This window comes from Mastigoproctus giganteus, chromosome 1, assembly GCF_048544385.1.
Source record: "Mastigoproctus giganteus isolate SK-2022 chromosome 1, ASM4854438v1, whole genome shotgun sequence".
Lineage (NCBI taxonomy): Eukaryota > Metazoa > Arthropoda > Arachnida > Uropygi > Thelyphonidae > Mastigoproctus > Mastigoproctus giganteus.
The window spans coordinates 30268933-30295225 of record NC_143575.1 but is presented as its reverse complement, the minus strand read 5'-3'; the positions used below and the strand labels follow the sequence as shown (position 1 = coordinate 30295225).

Below are 26293 nucleotides of genomic sequence, written 5' to 3'. Positions count from 1 at the left end.
GCCCTTCCCTTTACCCTTGATGGTAGTTACATCTTTAAGTTAATCCCATATCAGTAGACTGTGATCACTGTTACCCAGTGGTTCCTTTATCTGCAAATTTCTAATACACGAATCATCACTGCTGATAATCAGATCAAGAGTATTACCCCCTCTGGTTGCCCCTCGAATAGTTTGCTATAGAAAACAATCCTCCGATAAATCTGCAAAAGCTTTGATAGCGTACAAGTGGCCAACCCACAAGTTCCAGTCAATATCTGGAAAGACACTGATTTACTAGCCCAATATTTGTCGGCACAATTGTTCATTGTACTCATCAGTCATTAGGCCTATAACACACTCCTACTCTCATTTTCCCTTTCCCCGTGATTATGTCACACCAAACTGACTCAAGATTGCACTGTCCACCCATGTCAACTCGATGCACTTCTTTAGATTTTGTGTTTCTAAACTAACATCATAACCCCTCCTCCCTTTCAACCCTTTATTTACTGTTTTTTTGATTTGTTCATTTTGATTCATATCCTATACTTAAATATACTGTTAATGAATGGAATGTAGAATTTTCCATTTCAAATTGGTAGAGAGAATTTGCATCTACATGTTAAAGCTCTTAGAAATTTAGACACATATTTATATATGTCATTCTGTCAAATACTACACATGTAATTCCAATTGCTTATATTGCAAGATTTAATATTAAACAATTTGTTCACAAATTAAGAAAATAACTGCAATTTTGATCTCTACAATTTCAATTAAACAAAAAATTTTGTTACCTTTGACAATAGCTTTAGCTGCTTCATTGTAAACCTTATCTTGAGTTGCATTTGGCTTGAATACCTTATCAAAAACATAAACTTTGCCCTGCAAATTTGAGAAACTACATGACTGCTTTGATAATATCTATAAATTTTAAAATTCAGAAATTTAACATTTTTTTGCTAACTATCTGATAGTGTAACCTTTTGTCACTGATACCACGAAATTAAGAAATGAACTGTAAGCAATGATCATTTTTTCTGTACTGATATTCTTACTGCATCTAGCAATAACAATAACAATATACTGAAAAGGTTTCTGGTATAAGGATACAAAGAAAAATTTAATAATGCTCTAGCAAAAAAGTTAACTACAAGTTCATTGTCAGCAACATTGTCAGGTGACTGATAAAAGTTTTATGCATATCAAACTTCTGTTAAATGACATCAGTTATGAAACCATAAAACCGAATTAGAAAGGCCCCAAAAAAAAAATAAATCCAGAGATTGGATTAATCCCATGACTAAGATGACCTTTGCTACAACTGAAATCGCTCATTTTGTTTTATATTGTTTTAATCTTTCTTGAATCTGCATAAATGTAATGTTTGACAATTAAGGGAGTGTGGCAGTAACAAATTAAGTTCCAGGATTGAGTCAATTCAAAGAAAATCATAAGAAAGAATAAAAAAAACTTTTAATATTTTTCAAACTAATCACCTCAAGCAGCTGTGCACTTGTGAAATTGCTCTTAGAGCTTTCAGAAACATTTTAAATGAATCAGAATTGACTGTAACCAATTCCTCAGCCACATCTTTTAATATTAACTACACCATTAAATCGTCATCTTTTCAGCATGAATTTGATTTTGGGGAACAAGAAGTAGTCAAAGTGAGAAAATTCAGGAGAATAAGGAAGGTGATCTAGCTCCACAATCCCACACTTTTCTAAAAACTTCTTGATAACAGTAGCCCAACAAAAGCAAGCATACTAATATAAGTTCTACGCAAAAAAAAATTTTTTTACTTAATAATTAAAATATCAACAAAAGCAATGGTCAATGAAAATTTTGATATTCCTTCATTATGGTTTGACTTTTGATTTGCATCACTGACTTAGAATTTGATGAAAAAACTAAATGTTAGAAATAAGGGTGTGTGGCAGTAATGATTGGTTGGATTGGATATTTTACTGGCACATCAGTTTCTATGGCTATAATGCACCAGGCAGTAATGAAAATCAATCTTTTCACATTGGTGTACAAAGTACACCAAGCTAGAGCTCATAGGAAGGCAATACAAATAAATAAGTGCACAAGTGGAAATAAAGGTCAGAAAAGGGTACTAACTTGCAAGATAGTTTAGGTTTTGTTTTTAGTGATTTTCTACTTTTATTTCCAGTAGTTCATCAGAAGTGAAGCTGTTGTCATTAGGGTTTCAGGCATATCAGCAACTTAGACTATATTGTGCCATTATGTCTCTCAAAGTGTGTATTCACTGGCCGATTGATTGTTGCGGGGATGAAAATCTCGAAGTAACTCATGGGGAGCCCTACTTCTTCAGCCTGAGATTGGATAACTAGGGAGGTGATTATTCTCTTGTATAAGGCAATGGTCAGGCCGCACCTTGAGTACTATATACAGGTCTGGAGGCCTCATTTCAAGAAGGATGTAGAGCTGCTGGAATGAGTACAGAGAAGGGCAACTAGGTTAGTGAACGGAACGAAGGGTTGCTCTTACGAAGAAAGGCTTAAGTTTTGCAAATTACAGTGTCTGGAGACTAGGCACTGGCGAGGTTATCTGATAGAGGTGTACAAAGCTTTGAATGGTTTGAGCATGCTCAATGCTGATGGGATACTGCCTCTTGCTCAGAATAATCACCTGAGAGGGCATAGGAGTGTGCTATAGGCCTAATGACTCTGATGAGTATAATAAGATATTGTACAGGGAAATAGAGTGGGCCAGTAAATCAGAGGGTCTTATAATGGGGGATTTTAATTTCCCAGATATTGACTGGAATTTGTGGGTTGGTCACTCGCCCACTAGCAAGTGCTTTTGTGGATTTATTGGATGATTGTTTTCTACATCAGCATGTTCGTGAGGCAACAAGAGGGAGCAATACTCTTGATCTGATTATCAGTAGTGATTCTTCATGCATTAAGAATCTGCAGATAAATGAACCACTAGGTGGCAGTGATCACAGTGTGTTGAAGTGGGATTTACTCAAGGAGGTAACTACCATCAGAGGTAAAGGGAAGGGTTTTTGTTTTCGTAAAGGCGACTAAGATGGTCTGAGACAGTATTCAAATTCTATACAGTAGGACCAACTGATGATGTTACCAACAGCAAACTCAAAATGGGAAGCATTCAAGGAACTAATCTTGGAGGCTACCAGGCTTTACATACCAACTAAGAAATATTGTTCACAGTTTAGGCCTAAATGGTTGTCAGATGAACTAATGAGACATGTGGCAGAGAAGAAAAATGCATGGGATACATACAAATTAATGGGTGACATGGAAGCCTATGATAGATATAAGTTGGTCTGTAACCAAGTCACAAAGGAGATTAGGCAGGCAAAGGCAGACTACGAAAAATCCTTGGCAAAGGATGCAAAGAAAAACAGAAAAGAGTTCTTTACATATTTAAACTCAAGAAGGAAAGGGATGAATCAGATTGGTCCACTGGATATTGATGGTTCAACAGTTGAGGATCCTGCTCCGGTGGCTAACAATCTAAACGAGTATTTTGCATCTACATTCACGCATGAGGAGTTATTCAGGAAGGAGAATGATGTAGGTAAAGTAAACATTGGCAGTGAGCTGGATGATTTTGTAATAACTGAGAGGGAAGTGGAGGAGAGATTGTTGAGGATAAACATAAAAAAGGCACCTGGGGTGGATGGGATCTATCCAGTTATATTAAAGGAGGCAGCAAAGGAAGTAAGCAAACCCCTAGCCATAATTATGAGAGCTTCTTTGGACTCAGGGGAGGTACCCATAGACTGGAGATGTGCAAATGTAACCCCAATTCACAAAGGAGGATCAAAGGCTGACACAAGTAATTATAGACCTGTTAGTTTAACTTCTGTTCCAGGTAAATTAATGGAGGCACTAGTTAAAGAAGCACTGCAGGATCATCTAGACAAGAATTCAGTTATAGCTCAGACGCAGCATGGTTTTGTTAAGGGCAGGTCTTGCCTGACCAATTTGATTGGATACTATGATGTAGTCACAAAAGAACTGGATGCAGGGAATAACTTTGATATTATATATTTGGATCTTAGAAAGGCTTTTGATACTGTTGCACATGGAAGACTGCTGCACAAATTGGAGCAGTGTGGCATTGGAGGCAAATTGCTGCTATGGATAAGGGGATGGTTGAGTGGCAGAAGACAGAGAGTGGTAATCAATGGACACTACTCAACGTGGACTAATGTTATTAGTGGAGTTCCTCAGGGTTCAGTGTTGGGTCCGTTGTTGTTTTCGGTGTTTATGAATGATATTGATGATGGGATATCAAGTTTAATGTCCAAGTTTGCAGATGATACAAAGGTTGGCAGGGTTGTTAAGGACACTACTGACGCTATGCTACTGCAACAGGATCTGGAAAGGTTGAACAGATGGGCTGAGAGGTGGCAAATGAAGTTTAACATTGACAAATGTAAAGTACTACATATGGGAAACAGTAACCCCAGAGCAACGTATCAACTCTGCGGTACTACACTGACAGTGGTGGAGAATGAAAAGGACCTGGGGGTAATTGTGCAGGCAGATATGAAGTTCTCTGAGCAGTGCAGACGAGCTGCAAGAGTAGCTCATGGTGTCTTGTCAATGATATACAGGAATTTTTCTAGCAGGGATAAGGAGGTGATTATTCTCTTGTATAAGGCAATGGTTAGGCCACATCTTGAGTACTGTATACAGGTCTGGAGGCCTCATTTCAAGAAGGATGTAGAGCTGCTGGAACGGGTACAGAGAAGGGCAACAAGATTAGTGAATGGAACAAAGGGTTGCTCTTACGAAGAAAGGCTTAAGTTTTGCAAATTACAGAGTCTGGAGACTAGGCACCGGCGAGGTGATCTGATAGAGGTGTATAAGGCTTTGAATGGTTTGAGCATGCTCAATGCCAATGGGATTCTTCATCTTGCTCAGAATAATCACCTCAGAGGGCATAAATTCAAATTGAGGAAGGACGGATGTCGGATAGATGTGCAGAAATTTGCCTTTGGCCAGCGAGTGGTTGGTTGGTTGGTGGAACCGACTTCCATCACTTGTTGTTGAAGTTGATAGCCTAAACAAATTTAAAGTTCAACTGGACAGGTATTTCGAACGAACGGAGGGGTGAAATGGGAGTGGTGTGTGTGTTTTTTTTTTTTTTTTTTTTTTTTGGCTGATGCTGAATAAGCTTGCTTTCTTGCATCATATGCCTCTACTAATGCTAATGCTAAATTCAAATTGAGGAAAGACAGATGTAGGATAGATGTGTGGAAATTTGCCTTTAGCCAGCAGGTAGTTGGTTGGTGGAACAGACTTCCATCCCTTGTTGTGGAAGTTGATAGCCTAAATAAATTTAAGGCTCAGCTGGACAGGTATTTCGAACGAACGGAGGGGTGAAGTGGAAGGTTTTTTTTTTTTTTTTTTTTTGGCTGATGCTGCATAAGCTTGCTTTCTTGCATCATATGCCTCTACTAATGCTAATGCTAACTATAGTCTCAACTGAAGAAGATTTAAAAATTCCTCAAGTCACAGACAGCAATCAAACCCAGACATCTCCAAGCAAGTGCAAAAACCACAATACAGCCATTCCCCCGACTTACATAACGTTTGTGTTATTCAGAACTCTAAGTAGAATTTTATGTAAGTCGAATTTCCCTAAATGCTTATGCAGCACTCACAACTAAGCTCATTGAATTTGATTGAAGCAAAAAAGAAATGTTTGACAAACATGTAAATAGAATTATTTATTCAATTTTTTTTTTTTATCTCATGTGCAGGAAAAATTACAAAAGTGTGCAATTACAAAAATATCAAAATTATAAAATTACAAAAAAAGGAGGAGACAGGCATAATGTCAGCAAGTTTTACCTCTTAAGCACCGCTGCCAGAATCAATGTCTTCAGCTGATAAGTACGCCACTGTATCTTCATAAATACTTATTGCTTTTGCTTGAATGGCCATCAAGACTCAGGGGCACTCGCTTCTGAATCTGATTTTCCATCCATATTATTAATAGCTTTCCATCTTCGATATAGCACCTGAATGCTGTTTTGTGATACTGTTCATCTTAAATGCATTAATCCTTTAACATGTTCTATAATCACACTGTTCTTTAAAGTAGTATTCACCGTTGAAGCAGTGAGATCTAATTCCTGTGCAATACTGGCGCCTCCGTAGCCAGGTGGGCAGGAGCAGCAGTGCGTAGCACATGCTTCTTGATTAGCCGGGGTTCGAGCCCATGAGCCACCAAATACGGAGGATGCGGAAAGGTCAGGGAATGACCACCGCATATCTCCGGAGCAATATGGCCTTAGTTGCTAATGCTCCTAAAAAAAAAAAAAAAAACCAAACCAAACCCGTGCAATAGATGACAAACTTTGTCCTGCTTCTTATTTCTTAATAATTCTCATTTTGTTTTCGATGGAAAGTGCATGTGGTGGCAGTGCCACCACATGCACTTTCCATTGGTCGCTTTCTCTTCATCGTTATAATAAGTAAATAAGAATGAAGAGAAGAATCTGAAAATTTATTTATGTTTTTAATATGATTGACTCACTAAAAGATGAGAGCACTAGGGGCTTGTATCAACAAAGATTAGACCAAGAATTAGATGAAACTATGGGGAGCATGCAAAAAATATATATGAATACCTAAAGGAAACAGTGAAGAAAATTGCTGGAGAGACAATAAAAAAATCTCAAAAGATGAAACAAAATGATTGGCTGAACATGGAAATTAAGGAATTAATAAAGGAGAAAAAGGAAACATACCAAAGATGGCTAAGCTCAAAAAGTGAAGTTCATAGAAAAATATATAAAGAAAAAAATAAGGAAGTGAAAGCAGAAGTCATCAAGGCAAAGACTAGAGTCCTGGGATAGAGCATGTGCCAAGGTGAACAGCAAACTAGGATGTACAAGATCTGCAGAGACGGAGAGGAAAAGAGGAATTGAATGAAGGAAAAGAGGAATTTAGAGAAACTGAAACAGAGACAGTTGTCATGGAAAAAGGATTGGACATCCAAATTAAGCAAGTGGAAGTGGCAATAAAAATGGCCAAAAATGAAAAAGCACCAAGCCCAGGTGGAATTAACATGGAGCTGCTTAAATATGGAGGTTGAAAAGTTATAAATCTACTAACTCGATTGTTCAACAAATTATGCGATGGAAAAGAAATACCAGATGAGATGATAATCGGATACATTACTTCAATTTTCAAGAAAGGTGACAGAAGAAGATGCTCCAACTATAGAGAAATCTGTGTTGTGAGCTCTATTGCTAAACTATTTGGAAAAGTGATAAAATCAAAACTGGTACAAGAGATTGTTATTTCTGAGGAACAGTGTGGCTTTTTGACTGAACACTCATGTATAGACCATGTATTCACTGTGAAGCAAATTCTGGAAAAATGTCAGGCTACAAACTGAGATGTAGGCATGCTGTTCGTAGACTTAGAAAAAGCGTATGTAATGTGCCTAGAAATCTTTTGTGGGAGGCTTATTGACATTTTTTATGGAAAAAACGTCAATAAGCCAGCCATTAATTGAAATAATTAGAAGAATTTACAAGAACAATACATGCTGTATAAAAATCGGTTCAAAAATATCAAAAAAATTTAAGACTTCCAAAGGACTACTTCAAGGATGCTGTTTGTCACCTACTTTGTTTAAGCTGTACCTGGGAGTTGTTCTAAAACCATGGTCACAGAAGTGCAGTTCAATGGACCCCATGGTCAAAATAAGTACCTTTACAATCTACTATTTGCAGATGACCAAGTTGTGGTAGAACAGGACGATGATGTAAACTACATGGGCAGAAAGTTACTAGAATATAAAATATGGGGACTGACAGTTAATTTTAATAAGACAGAGTGCATGAATTGAAGTGAGAGGTTCTGGATTTAGATGGAATACCGGTGAAAACTGTACAGCAATTTAAATACCTGGGTGCAATTATTCAGGCTGACGGATCATCTGCACAGGAAATTGAGAGAAGACTGGGTGAAGGTAAAAAAGGTCATAGGAATGCTGAATCCTGTGATATGGAATAAAAATATTATTAACATAAACATCAAATATATAATGCAATATTACAAAGTGTTTTATTATATGGATGTGAAACTTTGACCTTTGGCATTCAAAATTGATTCTTATAAGGGAACATATGATAACAATGAAAGTGTAGTGCATTCTCCAGCCAGACCATGTAGCCCTTCCTCTCAGTCAATAGTAGTGTTTGTAAACGTGTTGGCCGAGTTTTGTTTTTGCATCCTTTAGTTAAAAGTGATTTTTGTGTTGTGCTTATTTGACATAAATTAATATAAAACTAATACAATTTCCATTATAAAAATGACCTTTTATAGAGATAAATAGTTTAGTTATATAACAAAAAATTAACTTCCGAAGTCTTGAAAAGTATTACCAAAAAAAAAAAAAAAAAAAAAAGTGTTATTGGGTTCACATTACGATATTTTCAGAATACCTCCCCTCCATTTATTCCTACCGGATGCAAAATAAATTTCCATATTTTTTTCAGTTTACACCAGCTGGCAAAAACTTACATAAAGTCAAGTATTACATAAGTCGGGGAGTGCCTGTACTATCACTGAGGGCTCAAAAGTGAAGCAAACAGTAGAGTAAATAGAAGTGAAGAAAGCTGAAGAGTAAACAGAATAAAGTAAACACAAATCTTATATCATATCATGCACATCAAATTATTTATTCCAATTTTTATAAATTCATGCCCATATCAAATTTTAGTTGTACTGATGTTTGTAATAAAAACATATTCTGAAAATAAATCCAAATTTTTTCATGACACAAAGGTCAAGTGAGGAGAAAATACCCCTTTACAATTTTCAAAACAGAGAAGAAACACATACTTGCCAACACAAATGCATCTGCTAAAAGTGAAGACAAACTGATCACAGGAAGTGATCGCAAAAGTGAAAAATTTCAAAAGTTGTAATTTTTTTTTTTTTTAAAAGAAAATTTTTTTTTGCAACCTTCCTTGCAAACTGTAATACTTGTAAAAGTTATATAACTTTGAAAAAGTTAAAACAATTATTTGTAAAAGTGTGACAATATGGTACATATTTACAAAAAAATTCTTTACAAAAATAATTTTATAACTTAAATTATTTAAAAATGTTTTATGGAACTTTTAAAGAATTTACACAACTAATTCTAAAATGCCATTTTATATAACTAAAAAAAAAATTTTTTTTTGGTTTTTTGGTAAAAAAGTTCTATAAAAATTTTTTGTAGAAGTTTGTAAAAACTTTTTAAAAGATATAAAAACTAAATTACACAACTTTTTGCTGAAGATACAAAATAATTTTTGTTAGTGAATTTTTTGTGAAAGTTAATGTAAATATTACCACATATGGTATGCAGTTATGTACATTTTCACTTGTTTTGTGGGAAATTAAATTAAAAATTTATGTAGTGTGTTCATTATAATATTAAATACAGAATGATATCAAAAATCGTATTGTTATAAACTAGTTTTTGCATTACTTTTCAAAAAAGTCAAACAAGCATTTGCCGTAACAATTACACCAACCTAATAATGTAAATTTTTTGGGCACCTGCCATAGCATTGGCAGTGGCAAATTATGCAAGAAAACAAGTTCATTTTTTATTTTTTTTTATTTTTTTTTTGGTAGTTGTTGTTGGCACATCAGCTTCTGTGGCCATAATGCACCTCCTAAGGTTTTTGCACCAAGGTTTTTACTTTGATCCAATCCCGAGGTGGAATTCGAACCCGCGACCTTTAGGTTGCCAGGCAGGCAATTTACCCACCCGGCTAGCCCGGTCGGCTACAAGCTTATGGAGTGTCAGTCAAAAAAAAAAAAAAACTATACATTTCACCCATCCATACCCTCCAAGAATTGGTCCAGTCTTCCTTGAATTTATTCAAACCACCCACTTCCACAACAGATTTGTTCCAACAATCAACCACTTACTGGTTGAAGGCAAACTTCCATATATTTATCCTGCAACCATCTCCCCACCCACCAAAGTGCCTAGTCTCCAGATATTGCAATTTACAGAACTGAAGCCTTTCTTCATAAGAGCACCCTTTTGTTCCATTCAATAATCCGGTTGCCCTTCTCTGCACCCATTCCAGTAGATTTACATCCTACCTAAAGTGAGGCCTCCAGACCTATATACAATACTCAAGATGTAGCCTGACCATTGCCTAATACAATGGGATAATCACCTCCTTAGCCCTGCTAGCAAAATTCTTGTATATCACTGACAAAAACACTTGAGCTGTCCTGGCAGCCTGTTTGCACTGCTCAGAGAACTTCATATCTGACTGCACAATTACCTCCAGGTATTTTTCACTACAGAGTGTAGTACCAGATAGTGGTACATTAACTGGAGATTACTGCTGCCCATATGCAATACCTTGCATTTATCGATGTTAAAATTCAACTGCCATTTCTCAGCCCATCGATCTAATTGAACTAGATCTTTTTGCAGTAACTCACCCTGATTACTGTCATTAACCACTGTGCCAACTTTAGACAATAAGCCTGATATACCTTCATCAATATCATTAATAAATATTGAAAAACAAAAAAGGCCCAGCACTAAGCTCTGAAGAACTCCACTAATACCATTAGTCCACAAAGAGCAGTGCACATGATAATCACTCTGTCTTCTACCACTCCACCATACCTTCAACCATAGCAGTAACTTGCCATTAACATCACATTGCTCCAGTTTGAATAGCAGTCTTTTAGTGCAACAGTATCAAAAGTCTTCCTGAAATCAAAGTATACACTTAACAAGTACAGGTCAAGGTTGAAAAAAAGTCGCAAGTTAAGGTTAAATTTGAAATTGTCTGCAATCCTCCCCAGACACAATAGCAGGGAATATATGATGAGAGCCTTGTCAATCAATTCAGCCCTGGAGATACTGTGCCAGGCTCATGGGGTAGAATTTTTCACATCATGGTCTGTGCTTGTTAACAGGAGAGATTGCTTCTACAGGAATGGGATACACTTAAATAGAAAGGGTGCAAGAATATTTGCTGATACCATTGAGACAATGTTAGGTGGGTCGGAAAACTGCTAGCTTTGGGGGAATTCAAAGACCAATAGATTAACAGTAGCTGAAGGCAGAGTTGGAAGTGATTCTTGCACTGCTTCTATTGGAATGAGCAGCACCCAGAAAGCAAGGTGCTGGGGATTTCAGGAACTGAGAGGAGTCATGAAACAAGTAAATACATGGGCTGTGATAGAGTAACTAAGAGTAAGAACAGGAGCATGTATACCAATGCTGAGTATAGTAAATAAATTTGAGTGCTGGTCAAGACATCAAAGGCAGATATTGTTTCAATATCAGAGATGTGGTGTCACTCAGATATAAGGAACGCAGACTTGGAATTTGGGGAGTACAATGTGTACAGAAAGGATAGACAGGGTAGGAAGGGTTATGCTTTTAGTTAAAAAACACAAAATCTAAGGAAGTGCACCCAATTGATAAAGATGGACAGTGCAATGTTCAGTCAGTTTAGTGTGACATAGGCACTGGGAAAGCAAAAAATGAGGGTAGGAGTTTGTTTTAGGCCTAATGACTCTAATGAGTACAATAAATAATTATACAGAGAAATAGAGTGGGCCAGTAAATCAGAGTGTCTTATAATGGGGGATTTTAACTTGACAGATATAGACTGGAACTTATGGGTTGGTCACTCACATACTAGCAGGCTTTTGTAGATTTATTGAATGATTATTTTCTACAGCAACATGTTAGAGAGACAAAAGGAGGAAGTAACGCTCTTGATCTGATTATCAGCAGTGATTATTCATGCATTAAGAATTTACAGATAAAGGAACCACTAGGTGGCAGTGATCACAATGTACTGATGTGGAATTTACTTAAAGTTATAATTACCATCAGAGGTAAGGGGAAGGGTTTTTGCTTTCATAAAACTGACTACAGTGGTCTCGGTGATTTTTTAAATTCTATACAGTGGGAACAAATGATGACGTTGGTCCCACTGTAGACCAACAGCAAATTATAAATGGGAGGCATTCAAGGAAGTAATCTTGGAAGCTACTAGGCTTTTTGTTCCAACCAAAAAATACTGTTCTAAGTTGAGGCCCAAATGAATGTCAGATGAACTAATGAGACTCGTGGCACAGACGAAAAATGCACGGGATGCATATAAATTATCAGGCGACACAAAAGCCTATTGTAGATATAAGCTAATCTGTAATCAAGCACAAAGGAGGTTAGGAAAGCGAAGGCAGATGAGAAAATTTTGGCAAAGGATACAAAGAAAAACAGAAAATACTTCTTTACTTATATAAACTCTAAAAGATAGGGGATGAATCAGATGGGTCCACTTAATATCAATGGGTTGACTGTAGATGATCATTCTCAGATAGCTGCCAAACTAAATGAGTATTTTGCGTCAACATTCACATGAGTTATTCAAGGAGAAGGCCAAAAATTTATCAAACTAACAGGGAGTTAAATGATTTTATAATAACTGAGAGCAAAGTGGAGGAGAAATTGAAGTTGAACATATAAGAAAGGTACCTGGGGTGGATGGGATCTATACAGTTATATTAAAGGCAGTAGCAAAGGAAGAAAGCAAACCCTTAGCATTATTATGAGAGCATCCTTGGACTCAGGAGAAGTCCCCACAGACTGAAGATATGCAAATGTATCCCCAATTCACAAAGGGGGATCAAAGGGTGACAAATAATTACAGAACTGTTAGTTTGACTTCTGTTGCAGGGAAAATAATGGAGTCACTGGTTTTAAACAAGCATTGCAGGATCATCTAGTCAAGACTGCAGTAATAATTCAGAAAGCGTGGGTTTGTTAAGGGGAAGTCTTGTCTGACCAATATGATTGGATACCATGATGTGGTCACAAAGGAACTGAATGCAAAAAATTTTGGTATCATATACTTGAATTTTAGGAAAGCTTTGATACTGTTGCACATGGAAGACTATTGTACAAGTTGTAACAGTATGGTAACATACTGTTACTATTGTAACAGTATGGCATTAAGGGCAAGTTGCTACAATGGATAAAAGGATGGTTGAGTGGGAGAAGAAAGAGTGGTAATAAATTGACACTGCTCTTCGTGGACTAATGTTATTAATGGAGTTCCCCAGGGTTCCGTGTTGGACCCATTGTTGTTTTCTGCATGTATCAATAATACTGATGAAGGTATATCAGGCTTAATGTCCAAGTTTGCAGATGATACGAAGGTTGGTAGAGTTGTTAATGACAGTAAGGACAGTACGCTACTGCAACAGGATCTAGAAAAGTTGAGCAGATGGGCTGAGAGGTGGCAGTTGAAGTTTAACATGGACAAATGCAAAGTACTGCATATGGGTAGCATTAATCCCAGAGTAACATAGCTTTTCTGTACTTCCCTCGGGGGTTAGTGGAGAATGAAAAAGACCTCAGGGGAAATTGTGAAGTCAGATATGAAGTTTTCTGAGATGTGCAGACAGGCTGCCAGAATAGGTAGCCTTGGATGTGCTAAATCAGCTCAGAGCACATCGAAGATCATTACATTACATGCGCTTCAGCCTTACCAATTGAAGCACATGTAATGTAGGCATTACAGTACCCATCTGTATTACTGAAGCTGCTGTATATTTCTGTCAAGAGGCGAATCATAAACGTTTTTCCACAACCAGCTGGGCCAGTCAAGAATATTTGAATAAGTTCTTACTGGGAGATAACAGACTCCAAATTACATGTATAAGTAGAATCTTTTGTTTGTCATTGGGCATTCTCATTAAGTTGCAGAAGTTCTCATTAGTCATCGAGTTTTTGCATTTCTTTACAATTGCGCTGAGTCAGTTGAGCGTGGCGAGCTTTAGATCCTCATTCACCTCGCTGTTAGGATGATTGTAAAAGTTTCGAAAGGGGTCTTCTTCTCACAGTCACATTACAAGGCTATGCGGGTCATTATCACATGCTTCATCAGGGTCAGAATCGTCATTGTCCTGACACATCGTCTTACATATTTCAATCGTTTTGCGAATATCCAAGTCCAATTCGTACAATTCACGATCTAGTATGAGCTCTTCATTGTCGTCATAGATCTTTACATATTTCATCTTTGACAGTATCTTTATTTCCTCATTGTGAAATGGAATGTGCGGTGTTGCCATCTTGCGCTTTTACTCGTTGAGATCCTGAGCCAAGTCATAGGTTCGATAGTGTATTATGAGTTGATACTGTCATTTCTTGCGGATCTCATAGTGCTGCATATGCAATTTGCAACAAAGCATGACAGAGCAACATGATAATGATTGTAACTATACAAATACTTGTATTGTTGCAATCATACTATTCAACAAATGGCTACAATCAAATGGGTAATCAGGCAATTGGCCTAACCTTTTCCAAACGTTGATTCGGTAGAGTAAGCAGTGGGCGGGTGCATCCTATTTATCACTAACATTGATTCGGCAGAGTAAGTAACGGATATGAGCATAAATTACATCGTTCATAATTTCAGTTCTAGCTGTTCAAATTTAGTATATGTCATCAAAGATGTTTACACATAAAACATCTTTGTGCATACAGTGTACACACGTGATTTTTTTTTCCATCAGCGTGCTCCACACTTGTAGGTAGAAGAAATCTATTTTGTAGTGAAAGTATTCATTTGAACAAAAGTGGTGCAAAAGTTTTTGCCAGTATCATTAAGGATATCTCAAGGGTTCAGGAACCCTGCTAGTTAGGGGGGGACGACTAATATAGATCCGAATTTATCTGATGATATGGATCAAAGTAAATATGGATCAAAGTAATGCTTGCACTCACCTCAATAATTCTTGTTTGTTGTCACAACAGCAAACGTTGGCAAGTTGTTCTGAAGGTCAGGGCATTGCAAAGGGGGGAGGTGCATTCTTAACCCCTTTTGGATCCGGGGGGCCCTAGTACCTTTGCACAGCCCTGCTGAGGGTAGTAACATTTGAAATGAGTGGGATGAGAAAGATAGGGAAAAAAGCCTAAATAACTTCAAGGGGTGTGTTGGGATAGTAAACTACAGAAGAATACTTAGTCTTAATTGTATCTACAGTAATGTTAGGAGTTGTCAATAAAACTGCTTTAGGACAACTAATGATGATATATTAGGGCACCACGTTTCTGTTAGCCCTATTATATCAACTAATGCTACTATAATAGGGCTAAGAGAAATGTGGCACCACTTAGAAATTGGGGATGAGTTCCACTATGGGATGTATAATGCATTTAAGAAAGATAGCAGGGGTGGTGATGTCATGCTTATCAAAAGCATGCCAAGGCACAAAGAGCTTTTGCTGAATGTTGAAGTTGTCTGCCAACGTAGAATCTGTGTGGTGTGAGTTAGTTGGAAGCAAAGGTATAATGAGAGTGGGAGTAATTTACAGACCAGAAGATTGTCAGAAGTACAACTAGATTCTTTAGATGCAGATGGAATGGACACAAAACTGTTTATTACAAAAACCTTTGAGCATAAAGGCAAGAAAGGCTCTTGGAGCCGATGGCATATAAAAAGTAAAGTAATTTTGAGGGAGCCCTCAGAGAGTGTGCTGAACCAATGAAGTTGATTATTAGAGCATCTTTGGACTAGGGAGAGAATCCTTTGGATTCGAGAAGTGCCAATATATCACCAATAAATAAATGTAGTTCTAAGAGCAAAGCTGGTAACAGAGCACTTAGTCTGATTTCAGTAGTTTGTTTGTTTGTTATTTGGTTTTTAGGAGCATTAGCAACTAGGGCTATATTACTCCGGAGATATGCGGTGGTCATTCCCTGACCTTTCCACATCCTCCATATTTGGTGGTCATGGGTTCGAACCCCGGTCTAATCAAAAAGTGTGTGCTACGCACTGCTGCTTCTGCCCACCTGGTTACGGAGGCACCACTGATTTCAGTAGTAGGGAAAATCTTAGAAACAATGATTAAGAGTGTTTTTCAGGAATATTTTTACACAGATATGGCATTCTGAATAATACAACTTGGTTTTGTTAAGGGAAAATCATGTTTAATTAACTTAGCAGGCTATTTTGACACAGTTTGTCAAAATTCAAATAAACTATAGTTTATTTGAATTTCAGAAAGCCATTTACTCAGTCCTGCATGAGAGGTTACTGTACAAGCTGTAAGAGGTTAGGATTACTGGAAAAATTCTACGATGGACTGCTGGGTGGTTGCCGGGCAGAAGGCAGGAGACTGTGATTAATGGATATTCTTCAGATTGGTATAAAGTCGGAAGTGGGGTCCCCTGACAATCGGACCGTGGATCGCTGTTGTTTCTGATTTTCATAAACAATGTCAACGATGGGGGATAGAAGACAATGTTAAAATTTGCAGTTGACGTGAAGATTGGTAGAATAGTTAATGATCAGTACCACAAGCAGCACTCCAGGATGACTTGAACAGGCTGCAAGAACAATCAGAAAAGCAGCAGCTATATTTTAATGCATCAAAATGCAAGGTCTTAACATTTGGAGAATAGCAACCCCAAAATGAATTATACACTTGGTGTGGTTGAAATAAAAACAATAGAGGAAGAAAAGGATCTGGGAATTATAATATGGGTAAATGTGAAGTTATGAAGTGCAAGCAGGCAGCCAGGAAAGCCCATAATGTTCTACAGATGATTTATCACACATTATCCTGTAGAGATATGGAGGTCATAGTCCCACTATATCAGGCAATTTTAAGTCACATTTGGAATACTGTGTTCAAAATGGGGACCTCATCTGAAAAAAAGACATTGCACTTCTTCAAAGTCCAAATATGAGCATTTCCCATGGTGAGATAGACAAAAAAGGCAACCATACAAGTAAAGTTCTCCGATTATGTCAGCTACAGAACTTGGCAGCCAGGCACCTAAGAGGTGACCTGAATGAGGTTTATAAGGCTCTGAGAAGGGTTATTAAAATGAGTGAAGGTAGAATTTTCACTGTTATAGAGAATTCCAGAACTCGGGGGCACAAATTGAAATTACAGATGAAGAGTTTTAGACTAGATTGTAGAAAGTTTTCTTTTAGATAGGAAGTCACTGATTGATGGAATTGCCTTCACAGATAGTTGAGGCTGACAGTTTGAATAAATTCAAAGGTCAACTGGATAGGTATGTGTGAGAAGAAATGCAAATAATTTTTATTTTCTTATCTACTTTTTCTTTTCTTTTTTTTTTTTCAGCCAGTGCAGCAAAAACCTGTGGCTTCCTTGCACTATATGCCTATCATCACTATTATTACCTTGCGTAACCTCCTTTGTGTCTTGCTTACAGACTAATTTTTATATACCACAGGCTTTTGTATCACTTGATAATTTATATGCATCCTGTACTTTTTTCTTCTCTGCCATATAGTGCATAAGCCTCATCAGTTCATCTGACATTTATTTAGGTCTGAGCCTTGAACAGTATTTCTTAGTTGGTATGAAAAGACTAGTTGTTTCTATGATTATTTTACTGACTGCTTCCCATTTATAATTTGCTGTTAGTAACATCATCAGTTGGTCCCACTGCACAGAATTTAAAAACTGTCTGAGACCACACTGTAGTCACCCTTACAAAAGCAAAAGCCTTTCCCTTTACCCATGACAGTAGTAATGTCTTTAATTAAATTCCTCAATAATAAATTGTGATCATTGCCACCAAGTGGGTCTTTTAACCGCAGATTCTTAATGCATGAAGAATTACTGCTGATAACCAATCAAGAGCATTGCTTCCTACTGTTGCCTCTCTAACATGCTGCTGTAGAAAACAGTCATCCAATAAATCTACAAAAGTCTTGCTAGTGTGTAAGTGACCAACCCACAAATTCTAGTCAACCTCTGGAAACTTAAAATCGCCAATTATAAATTGTTATGACTCTAGGTGATGCTTGTTACTGTTAGATGGGTCATCAGTTGGTCACAACATGCTGTGACGTATTCTGACCTATTTAGGTCATACAAGCACTAAGTGGCACAATTTACATTTGATTTTACATGTGTAATTAATGATTTACATTTAACTTCAGTGAGGGATGCTAATACTTCTAATTTGAATTTAGTCAATGTACTAATAGGAGTAACATGTGGTATGCCTTTTTCTAATTCCAGTCAACAGCCTTTAGAGCTATGCTGTTTGTCAATAATCTTTTCAGAATTAGTATTAGATGATGACGGACTGCTTTGTATTTCATCTCCTGGCACTGAGCATTCTTGAGTTTCTTATTCTGAGTTCTTTATCACATAAAGCTTCCTTTGCTTTGTTGTCCATCTGTTAATTAACATCTGTACTTGGAATCAACATAAACAACAGCTAACATTACATCATTTTGCAATAAATTTTTTTCCCTAACTTGCATGGAGGTCATGATACCTTCAGCTATGGGACCATATATCTTGGAGAGGCAGTAGATTAAAGGCGTCCCATTCCTTTAGGAACTAACCAAGAGTCAAGTCTTCACCTTGAATTTCCTTTGTAGTGTGATATGTTGGTTGGTAAAGCAAGTTTTTAAGTTTCTGCACCTGGTCCCACAGTACTTCTGTTATCATTAGTTCAGGGATATGTACATACATATAAAGATAGGTTTCAGTTCCAGTAAGCGGTCCATCATCATATATGTGCTACCCCACCTAGATCCAAAATTGCTACTTTTCCAGCATACAGTTTAATTATTGCTTCTAGTTTTGGTTTTCTAGCAGCTAGTACAACCTGCCTCACCTTGCTTACAAGAGCAGTTGCATGTTTATTTCCTAATCCATCATGAATTGCCAGCTGTAAAATATGAACACCACAAAGCGTGTGCTTGACTCTCGAGGGGCTTCAAATTTCATCCATAATGTTACTTAAATCCAGTTCTGCTTCTAAATCATCATCAGGTTCTAATTCCGGAGTCTTACCACTTGATTCATCTCTTTCACTTTCATCATTTGTTACTGAATCACCTCTCTTCGTCTTTATTTAACTTCTTAATGGTACTTGACATGTTGATGGCACATCAGTCACAATGCATGCTCTTTTTCTATTTCAGACTCTCACAGAACGTCTTTCACTAGTTGATGAAGGTACTCGCTTGTATATTAGGCATTGTACGTTGGGCATATGATGAAACATTGATCTTATTGATCAAAGGTTTACTAATTTTTGATCCACCAAGCCATCGGTGTCATTCATTTGGCATGTGCAAATATATTATTTATCATCTTCAGTAACCATAAAGTATTCAAATACATTAGACTTTGTTCTAGATCCTTTGTTCATCATTGAGGGGTTCCAGACATTTGACATTTCTGGAAAAATAAAATGTGCATTATTCAAAAACCATTCTGGTTTAAACATTAAAAAAAAAAAAAAAAAAAAACATAGTAAACAAAAAGAACAGAGAAATGAAACTACACCATGAAGCATATTATATATGTGCCACCCTAATGATTATGAATGATCAAGTTAGTTGGAGCCACGGGGCCAGTTTTTTTTTTTTTTTTTTTGCTGGCTTGTCATTTTCACCAATGAAAATGGCATAATATGAAACAAAAGCGTTAAGTGGCTATGAGAAATATATTATTATTAATAAATAATAATAATAAATGTAGTAAAAATAACTATACTAAAGTATGCATTAATCATTTTATTTCAAGATTTAATATACACGTATATTCAAAAATCTAAAAAACAAAAAAAAAAAAAATATATATATATATACATATATATATATATATATATATATATATATATATATATAAAATTTAAGACTGATCAATTTAATGTTTTCTACAATCGATTTTTATGAGCAACTAGGTAATTCATATCAATAACATATAATAAGATATGCTATGATATGAAATAGCTAGTTGCTTGTAAAAAATAACTAAATTGAACAGTTATAAGTAGTAGTTTTTCGTTTCAAATTTCCATTTGAAATTTGAAACGAAATGTATATTTCATATATTTGAAATTTGAAACGAAATGTACATTATGAAATGTATATTTCATAATGTACTTGGAAATTTGAAACATAAACAAAAAAAAAAAAAAAAAACACACTAGTTTCAAAATATTTATTTAGCAGTTTATCCATATCCCAAGATTTTATATCTCTCCAATTCTCTATCCCAGCAGTTACCAGTGACTATATCATTATTACCCACAAAAGGCAATAAATTTTCAAAACTGTTCCATTATAGCTCATTCACTTTCCCGACAAGGCAAAAACAATTTTTTTTTTTTTTTTTTTTTTATGTAAACCCCAAGCACAAGGGTGTTAGAACCTATAGTACTTAGTACCGTGCTTGGGTTGGAGGTTGAGAAGACAAAAGAAGATATTTGTTGACATTGTACTTGAACTTCTGTAGACTGTAATTTTCACGAAATACGTATAAAGGAAGGTTGTTCCAGAAAACGGCAGTTGAAAGAATAAACGAGGAAGATGAAAAGTTGGTTCTGTGAGTTTGAAGTTGGACATTAAATGGATGTTGGCTGGTGGCAGCATGTGTTCGGACTGTTTTGAAAGAGAGAGCAGGAATTATAGAAGCTAATTCAGAAGAACAGTGACCATGGAAGTATCTGTAGAAGAGGCATGCAGCAGAAACAGTACGTCTATGAGACAGCGAGTGCAGAGATGCTGTTAGAGATGAGTCATTAATTAACCTAACTGCCCTCTTCTGAATGGAATCAAGAAGACAGAGAGGTTTTGGGGGCACTATCCCAGATGTGGGAACAATATTCCATGGCAGGGCGGATTTGCGATTTATACAGAGTGAGCAGCTGTATGGAAGAAAAGTAACGCCAAGAGTGAAAGAGAAAACCAAGTTTTTTAGATGCAGAGGAAGCAATATTTGTAATGTGCTTGTGCCAAGAGAGATTAGAAGTCAGGGTAATCCCCAAAAGAGATATATTATTTTGCCTAAAGAGTGGGGGAAAGAACTGAACCTTGGGGACACCAGCATTAGTGGAAAAGTTAGAAGACAGAGAGCGATCTACCATCATCCTCAGTGAGCGATCAGAAAGAAAACTGGATAACCAATTACTAAAAACAGTAGGGAAACCATAAGATGGAAGCTTGTTTAGAAGACCTTTATGCTAAACATGATCGAAAGCCTTTCAGATGTCAAGAGCAACTACTTGTGTTTCACCGAACCTTTCCATTGAATTAGTCCATAAATGGGTAACATAAGCCAGAATATCACCAGTGGATCGACACTAATGGAATCCATTGTGGCGATCGTTGATCAGACAGAAGGTTTCTAGGTAGTTTAAGAATTGGCGGTTAATTGATTTTTCCATTACTTTAGAAAGAGTAGAAGTAATTGCAATGGGACGATAATTGGATGGGAGGGATTTGTCATCCTTTTTAAGAAATGGCTGGATATGAGCAAATTTCCAAGCAGAAGGTTTGGTTATTGTTTGGGTTTTTTTTAGGAACATTAGCAACTAAGGCCATATTGCTCCAGGATATGCGGTGGTCATTCCTTAACTTTTCTGCATCCTCCGTATTTGGGTGACGGGCTCGAACCCCGGTCTAATCAAGAAGCATGTGCTACGCACTGCTACTCCTTCCCACCTGGCTACGGAGGCGCCCCAAGCAGAAGGAAAAACACCTTTGGAATAAGAAGGTGAAAAAGGCGGAAAAGAATAGGAATAAGTTCAGGAGCACAGGTTTTGAGGACAAGTGGAGAAATACCATCAGGACCTGGAGCTTTCTTAGCATCGAAATCCTTCTGATATCCTTTTGACGGAAGACCACAGGAGGCATTGAATGGAGCGTGTTGGGAATGGTGGGAGGTGTTTTACCAAGATCATTAATACATGAGCTGGAAGAAAAATTGGATGCTAACAGGTCAGCTTTATCCTTGGCTGAAGTGACAACAGAACCATCTGGTTTGGACAGAGGTGGGAACAGAGATGAGCAAAAGTTGCGGCCAATAGCTTTGGCAAGAGACCAGAATGCTCGGCTACCATTAGGGCAAGAAGCAAGTTTTCTACACTTAGCCTGTCCAAACTCTAGTTTGGACTGATTAATAACTGCTTTACAATTGTTGTAAGCTTTGGTGTAGGCAGAAAATGAAACTGAAGAATTAGAAACAAGCCAATTACGATATGCAACATTCTTCTCTTGAACAGCCTTAGGACATTTATTGGAAAACCAAGGTTTAGATAAAGGACAAGATTTTAAAGTGGAGTGTGGGATAAAGGATTCCATTCCTGCAAGAATAATTTCGCTGACACGATCTGAGCAAACGTTGACATTAGACGTTTTGAAACAGTAATTCAACCAAGGAAAAGAAGAAAAGAAATCTCGCAGGTCATCCTATTTTGCATTCTTGTAATGCCAAACAACACGAGGTTGGGAATAGCCATGAGATAAAGGTTCCATTGGAGAAGAGACAATCACCAAGTTGTGATCTGAAGTGCCTAAAGGACCTCTCACTCGGACCGTGTACTTAGAAGGGTTGTTTGTGGGAAAAAGATCAAGCGTATTGGCTGTATGATTAGGATTGTCCGGTATTCTTGTAGGTAAATGAAAAAATCTGTGCAAGATCATTAGTAATTGCAAAAGCCTCAGCATCTCGACCAGCTGGGTCGGTGTGACTAGAAAACGGAAGCCAGCTGGAGTTGTGAACATTAAAATCACCAAGGAAAATTACCTCACTGTTAGGAAAGTTGGACTGGAGAAAGTCAAGTTGCAAAGAGAGGAAGTCAAAGAGCTCCAAGTGATTAGTGGAGTTGAGAGAACGGTAGAGACAACAGATAAATTTGACAATGAAGTAGAGAGATTTTAAGCCAGAGAAGATCAAAGAGAGGAGATTCCAAATTGCCAAGTCTCTGAAAAGGGAATATCAGAGTGGACATATGCACAAGTACCACCTTTGAGGCAAAAAGAATCATACAGCGAATAATTTGGGCATCTGAGATGAGCAGTAGTTGAATCAACCGATAACTGAGATTCTGTCAGAAAAAGAAAATAGCAAATATATCCTCCAATTCACTCTCTCTCACATTTTGTGGTGCATAAGAAAACAACCTTATTTTCAAAATATTCTAATTCACAATTCATTCATTCATTCATCTATAACCCCAGGGGTTTACAACATCTGGTGAGTATGGGCTTAGCACACCCAGGGTCCTGAGCTGGATATCATTATTCTTCTTTTTCTTGGTGACACTCTCTCTCTCTCTCTCTCTCTCTCTCTCTCTCTCTCTCTCTCTCTCTCTCTCTCTCTCTCTCTCTCTCTCTCTCTCTCTCTCTCTCTCTCGGGATAATTCAGAATAATTTTTTTGGCTGGTGCAGCATAAACCTCAGGCTTCCTTGCATCATATGGCTAATAATAATAATAAATCCCAACTGCACAGGTAGCATGAACCACATTGAGAGGTGCAATATGGCACCTATCAAGAGCAAGAGGAAGACATTATATATATATTTAAATAATGACATAAAAGTTAAGATGTAAAAACTAAAATAAGAAAAAAAATAAAATAAATATTAAGCTATCATTAGAGGGACCAAATGCATATTCTCCACATGAAGCCCGGAATTATCGTGTGTGTATATATATAAATATATGTGTGTGTGTGTGTGTCTGAAAGCAAGTAGAGTTAATTATGTAGTGCATTACTGACGAGTTCAGTTGAATAGAAGCGAATAGCAAATACTTAAATATCTTGTTACCAATTAACCAATAACTTTTCATTCAGTGCACTACCTCACAATGTAATATTCACCCAATGCAACATGTATATAAACAAAAAACAACATGTGCCTAAAGATCGTAAGCCCGCAATCAATATTTCTGAGTGAACTTCACTCAATAGCAAATCCAGGACGAGGTGATATCCCACACCAAGCCTGAGTAAATTTATGTAAATACTGTGTACGTTCATAATACAGTATGGTAACTATTCGTGTTCTTTATATATTTAAAGTATATAATGGCTAGGCTGGTTAAAAAAAGAATTTTGAACTAAATTCAAGGCTTAATTTTCAGTTACTGTCAATCACATATGATCATTATATCACCTCTCCTCACTTGTGTTCACTTATCTGTATAAGTGAGCATTGCCTGCTTTTGTACTCATATTATTTCTCCTTGATTGGGTGTTCCACCTCGTGATGGGTATTTCTACCAAGTACACAGGGTGGTTGTTGTTATGTCTGGTCTTACTGTTGGTCGAATAACTCCGACTATCCTACAGGTGTTCAGGATTGTGACTTTCTGGAGTTCCTTGTAGGTGTTCACTGGGAGACCTATTGCTGCTAGGCTGTTATGTAGGGTCTTTAGCACCATACCTGTGGTTGACATGATGATTGGAATGGTTGTTACTTGTTGCACATGCCACATCTCTTTGGTCTCCTGTCTTAGGTTCGTATACTTCCTGATTTTTTCCCCATGGGTTTTCTGCAGGTTGTCAGTTTTGGGTACCGCTATGTCAATCAGATAGGTAGCTTTTTCCTTCTTGTCCATAAATGTTATGTCCGGTCTGTTGTGCAGGATTGTCCTTCCGTTATTAGGGGACAGTCCCAATATAGCTTGTGGGTTGGAGTCTCTAGTACTGCCTGGGGGTTTGTACTACAAGTACGAACCCCAGGCAGTACTAGAGACTCCAACCCACATTATTATTACTACTATTAGCCATATGGTGCAAGGAAGCCTGAGGCTTATGCTGCACCAGCCAAAAAAAAAAAAAAAAAAAAAATTCTTTCCCCGATAGAGAGAGAGAGAAGTAAAATGGGTAGACCAAGAAAGAGAAGAATGATGATATCCAGCTAGAGACCATGGGTGTGCCAAGCCCATACTCACCAGATGTGAGCCCCCTGGAGTTTATGGCAATTAACATACTAGATTTGCTATTCAGCATATCAATTTCATATTATGTAGACTTCACCACGATTTCCTGAAGATTGCACTACTCTAAACAGAAAGCACTGTTCTAATGGTGAAGTACATTGCCATTTAAGTGTATTCCATTATCCATTCCGCGGTCTCCATCTATTATATATGCAGGGATGAAACCTTCATTTCAACCTGCTAGTCTCTCAAACAGTATAATAACAGAGGGAAAGAATGACAGCACACAAGTGAAATGAGCCGTTGAAAGAACAAGGGGACAAACACTACACACAATCAACCTCCAAAACCTATCATAGCTAAAGCTGGAAAAAAATTCAAAATTTCAAAAACGGGGGAAGAAAGGCACTGAGGGATGAAAGAGAATAGAAGAAACCACTTTGAAAATATCTCTTTCCTGTTTTCAAACTGTCTGCTTTCTTCTGAGAAAATGACTCATTTATGATGCCTTCAGTAGTAGAAAATCCTGAACAGAAACTGGAATGAAAATGGCAGTTGAATTCAAAGGGCAAAAACTACATGAGCATTCATAATGACTCGTGTTCAATGTGAACAGTACATTTTTTTTTATTACAACTATGTCATAAATAACTTTAAAAGATATGGTGTTTTAATCAGACTTCCCAAACACTTGAACCACAAAATAAATTAGAAAATTAATTAAAGCTATTAATAAGTACAGCAAGGTGCTATCCTGCTCCTGCAAACCTAAATATCAAAACTAAAATTTAAAAAAAAAAAAAACATAAAAATAACATTAACATTCAAGGAACGGTTTACCAGCATGTTGTGCCACGTCATATCACAGTTACAAGACCTTCTACAAAACTATACTGGGTTAAAATTTAGAACACAGTGGTCCTTGAGGTTGTCACAGACATTCTCTCAGATAGGCCAGACAAGCTGTACTTGCTACCTGGGAGTCTAAAACGCTGCTGAAACTGATATTCGGGTGACACTCAAGTCAAGTGGACCCAATTTCGGCGAAGTCCGGACAGTCTGTGTGAGCCAAATCCTCTGCTTGTACCTTCACGATGGTGGGACTGTTAGTAATCCTGGGTATAACCTCCATGCACAAGTACATGGTGAGTGACCACCCAGGAGTGAACCAACGTCAGCAGGGGTTGAAGTGTGGCGCCCACACCACATGGAGGAATGCTGCCCCTCTATGTTACGAGACAGTACTAGGTGGTAGATGACTCATCAACCGGTGCAATACCACCACTTTGCTTATTGGAGGCTTCAAGTGGTGGAACCCATGTTTAGTCTCTAGAGCTAAGTTCAGGTCAACCCTTCCCTCTCTTCCATCATGCAGTATGATTGATGACTTTTGAGGTTATGATGAACATCGTGGCGAGATCCAATATTCCTTACATTTCGAGGGTATAGCTCTAAAACGGTGTTCGCAGACCGGCCGCTAGTTAGTACACCGGACCAACCTATTGGTAACTCTAGGAGGCTTCCAGATCAGCTAGTGTATAATCTTGCTA

At 37.3% G+C, this 26293-nt stretch overlaps 1 protein-coding gene across 3 annotated transcripts in view; it reads right to left on the bottom strand.

The window, feature by feature from the left end:
* Positions 1 to 26293, bottom strand: part of LOC150090678 (kinesin heavy chain-like) — a 400102-nt gene that overhangs the window by 340010 nt on the left and 33799 nt on the right. For all 3 annotated transcript variants that reach the window (XM_090372178.1, XM_090372181.1, XM_090372188.1), the window contains exon 2: positions 777 to 864. In XM_090372178.1, coding sequence (XP_090228304.1) covers positions 777 to 864 — 88 coding nt within the window. The remainder of the gene's footprint in view (positions 1 to 776; positions 865 to 26293) is intronic.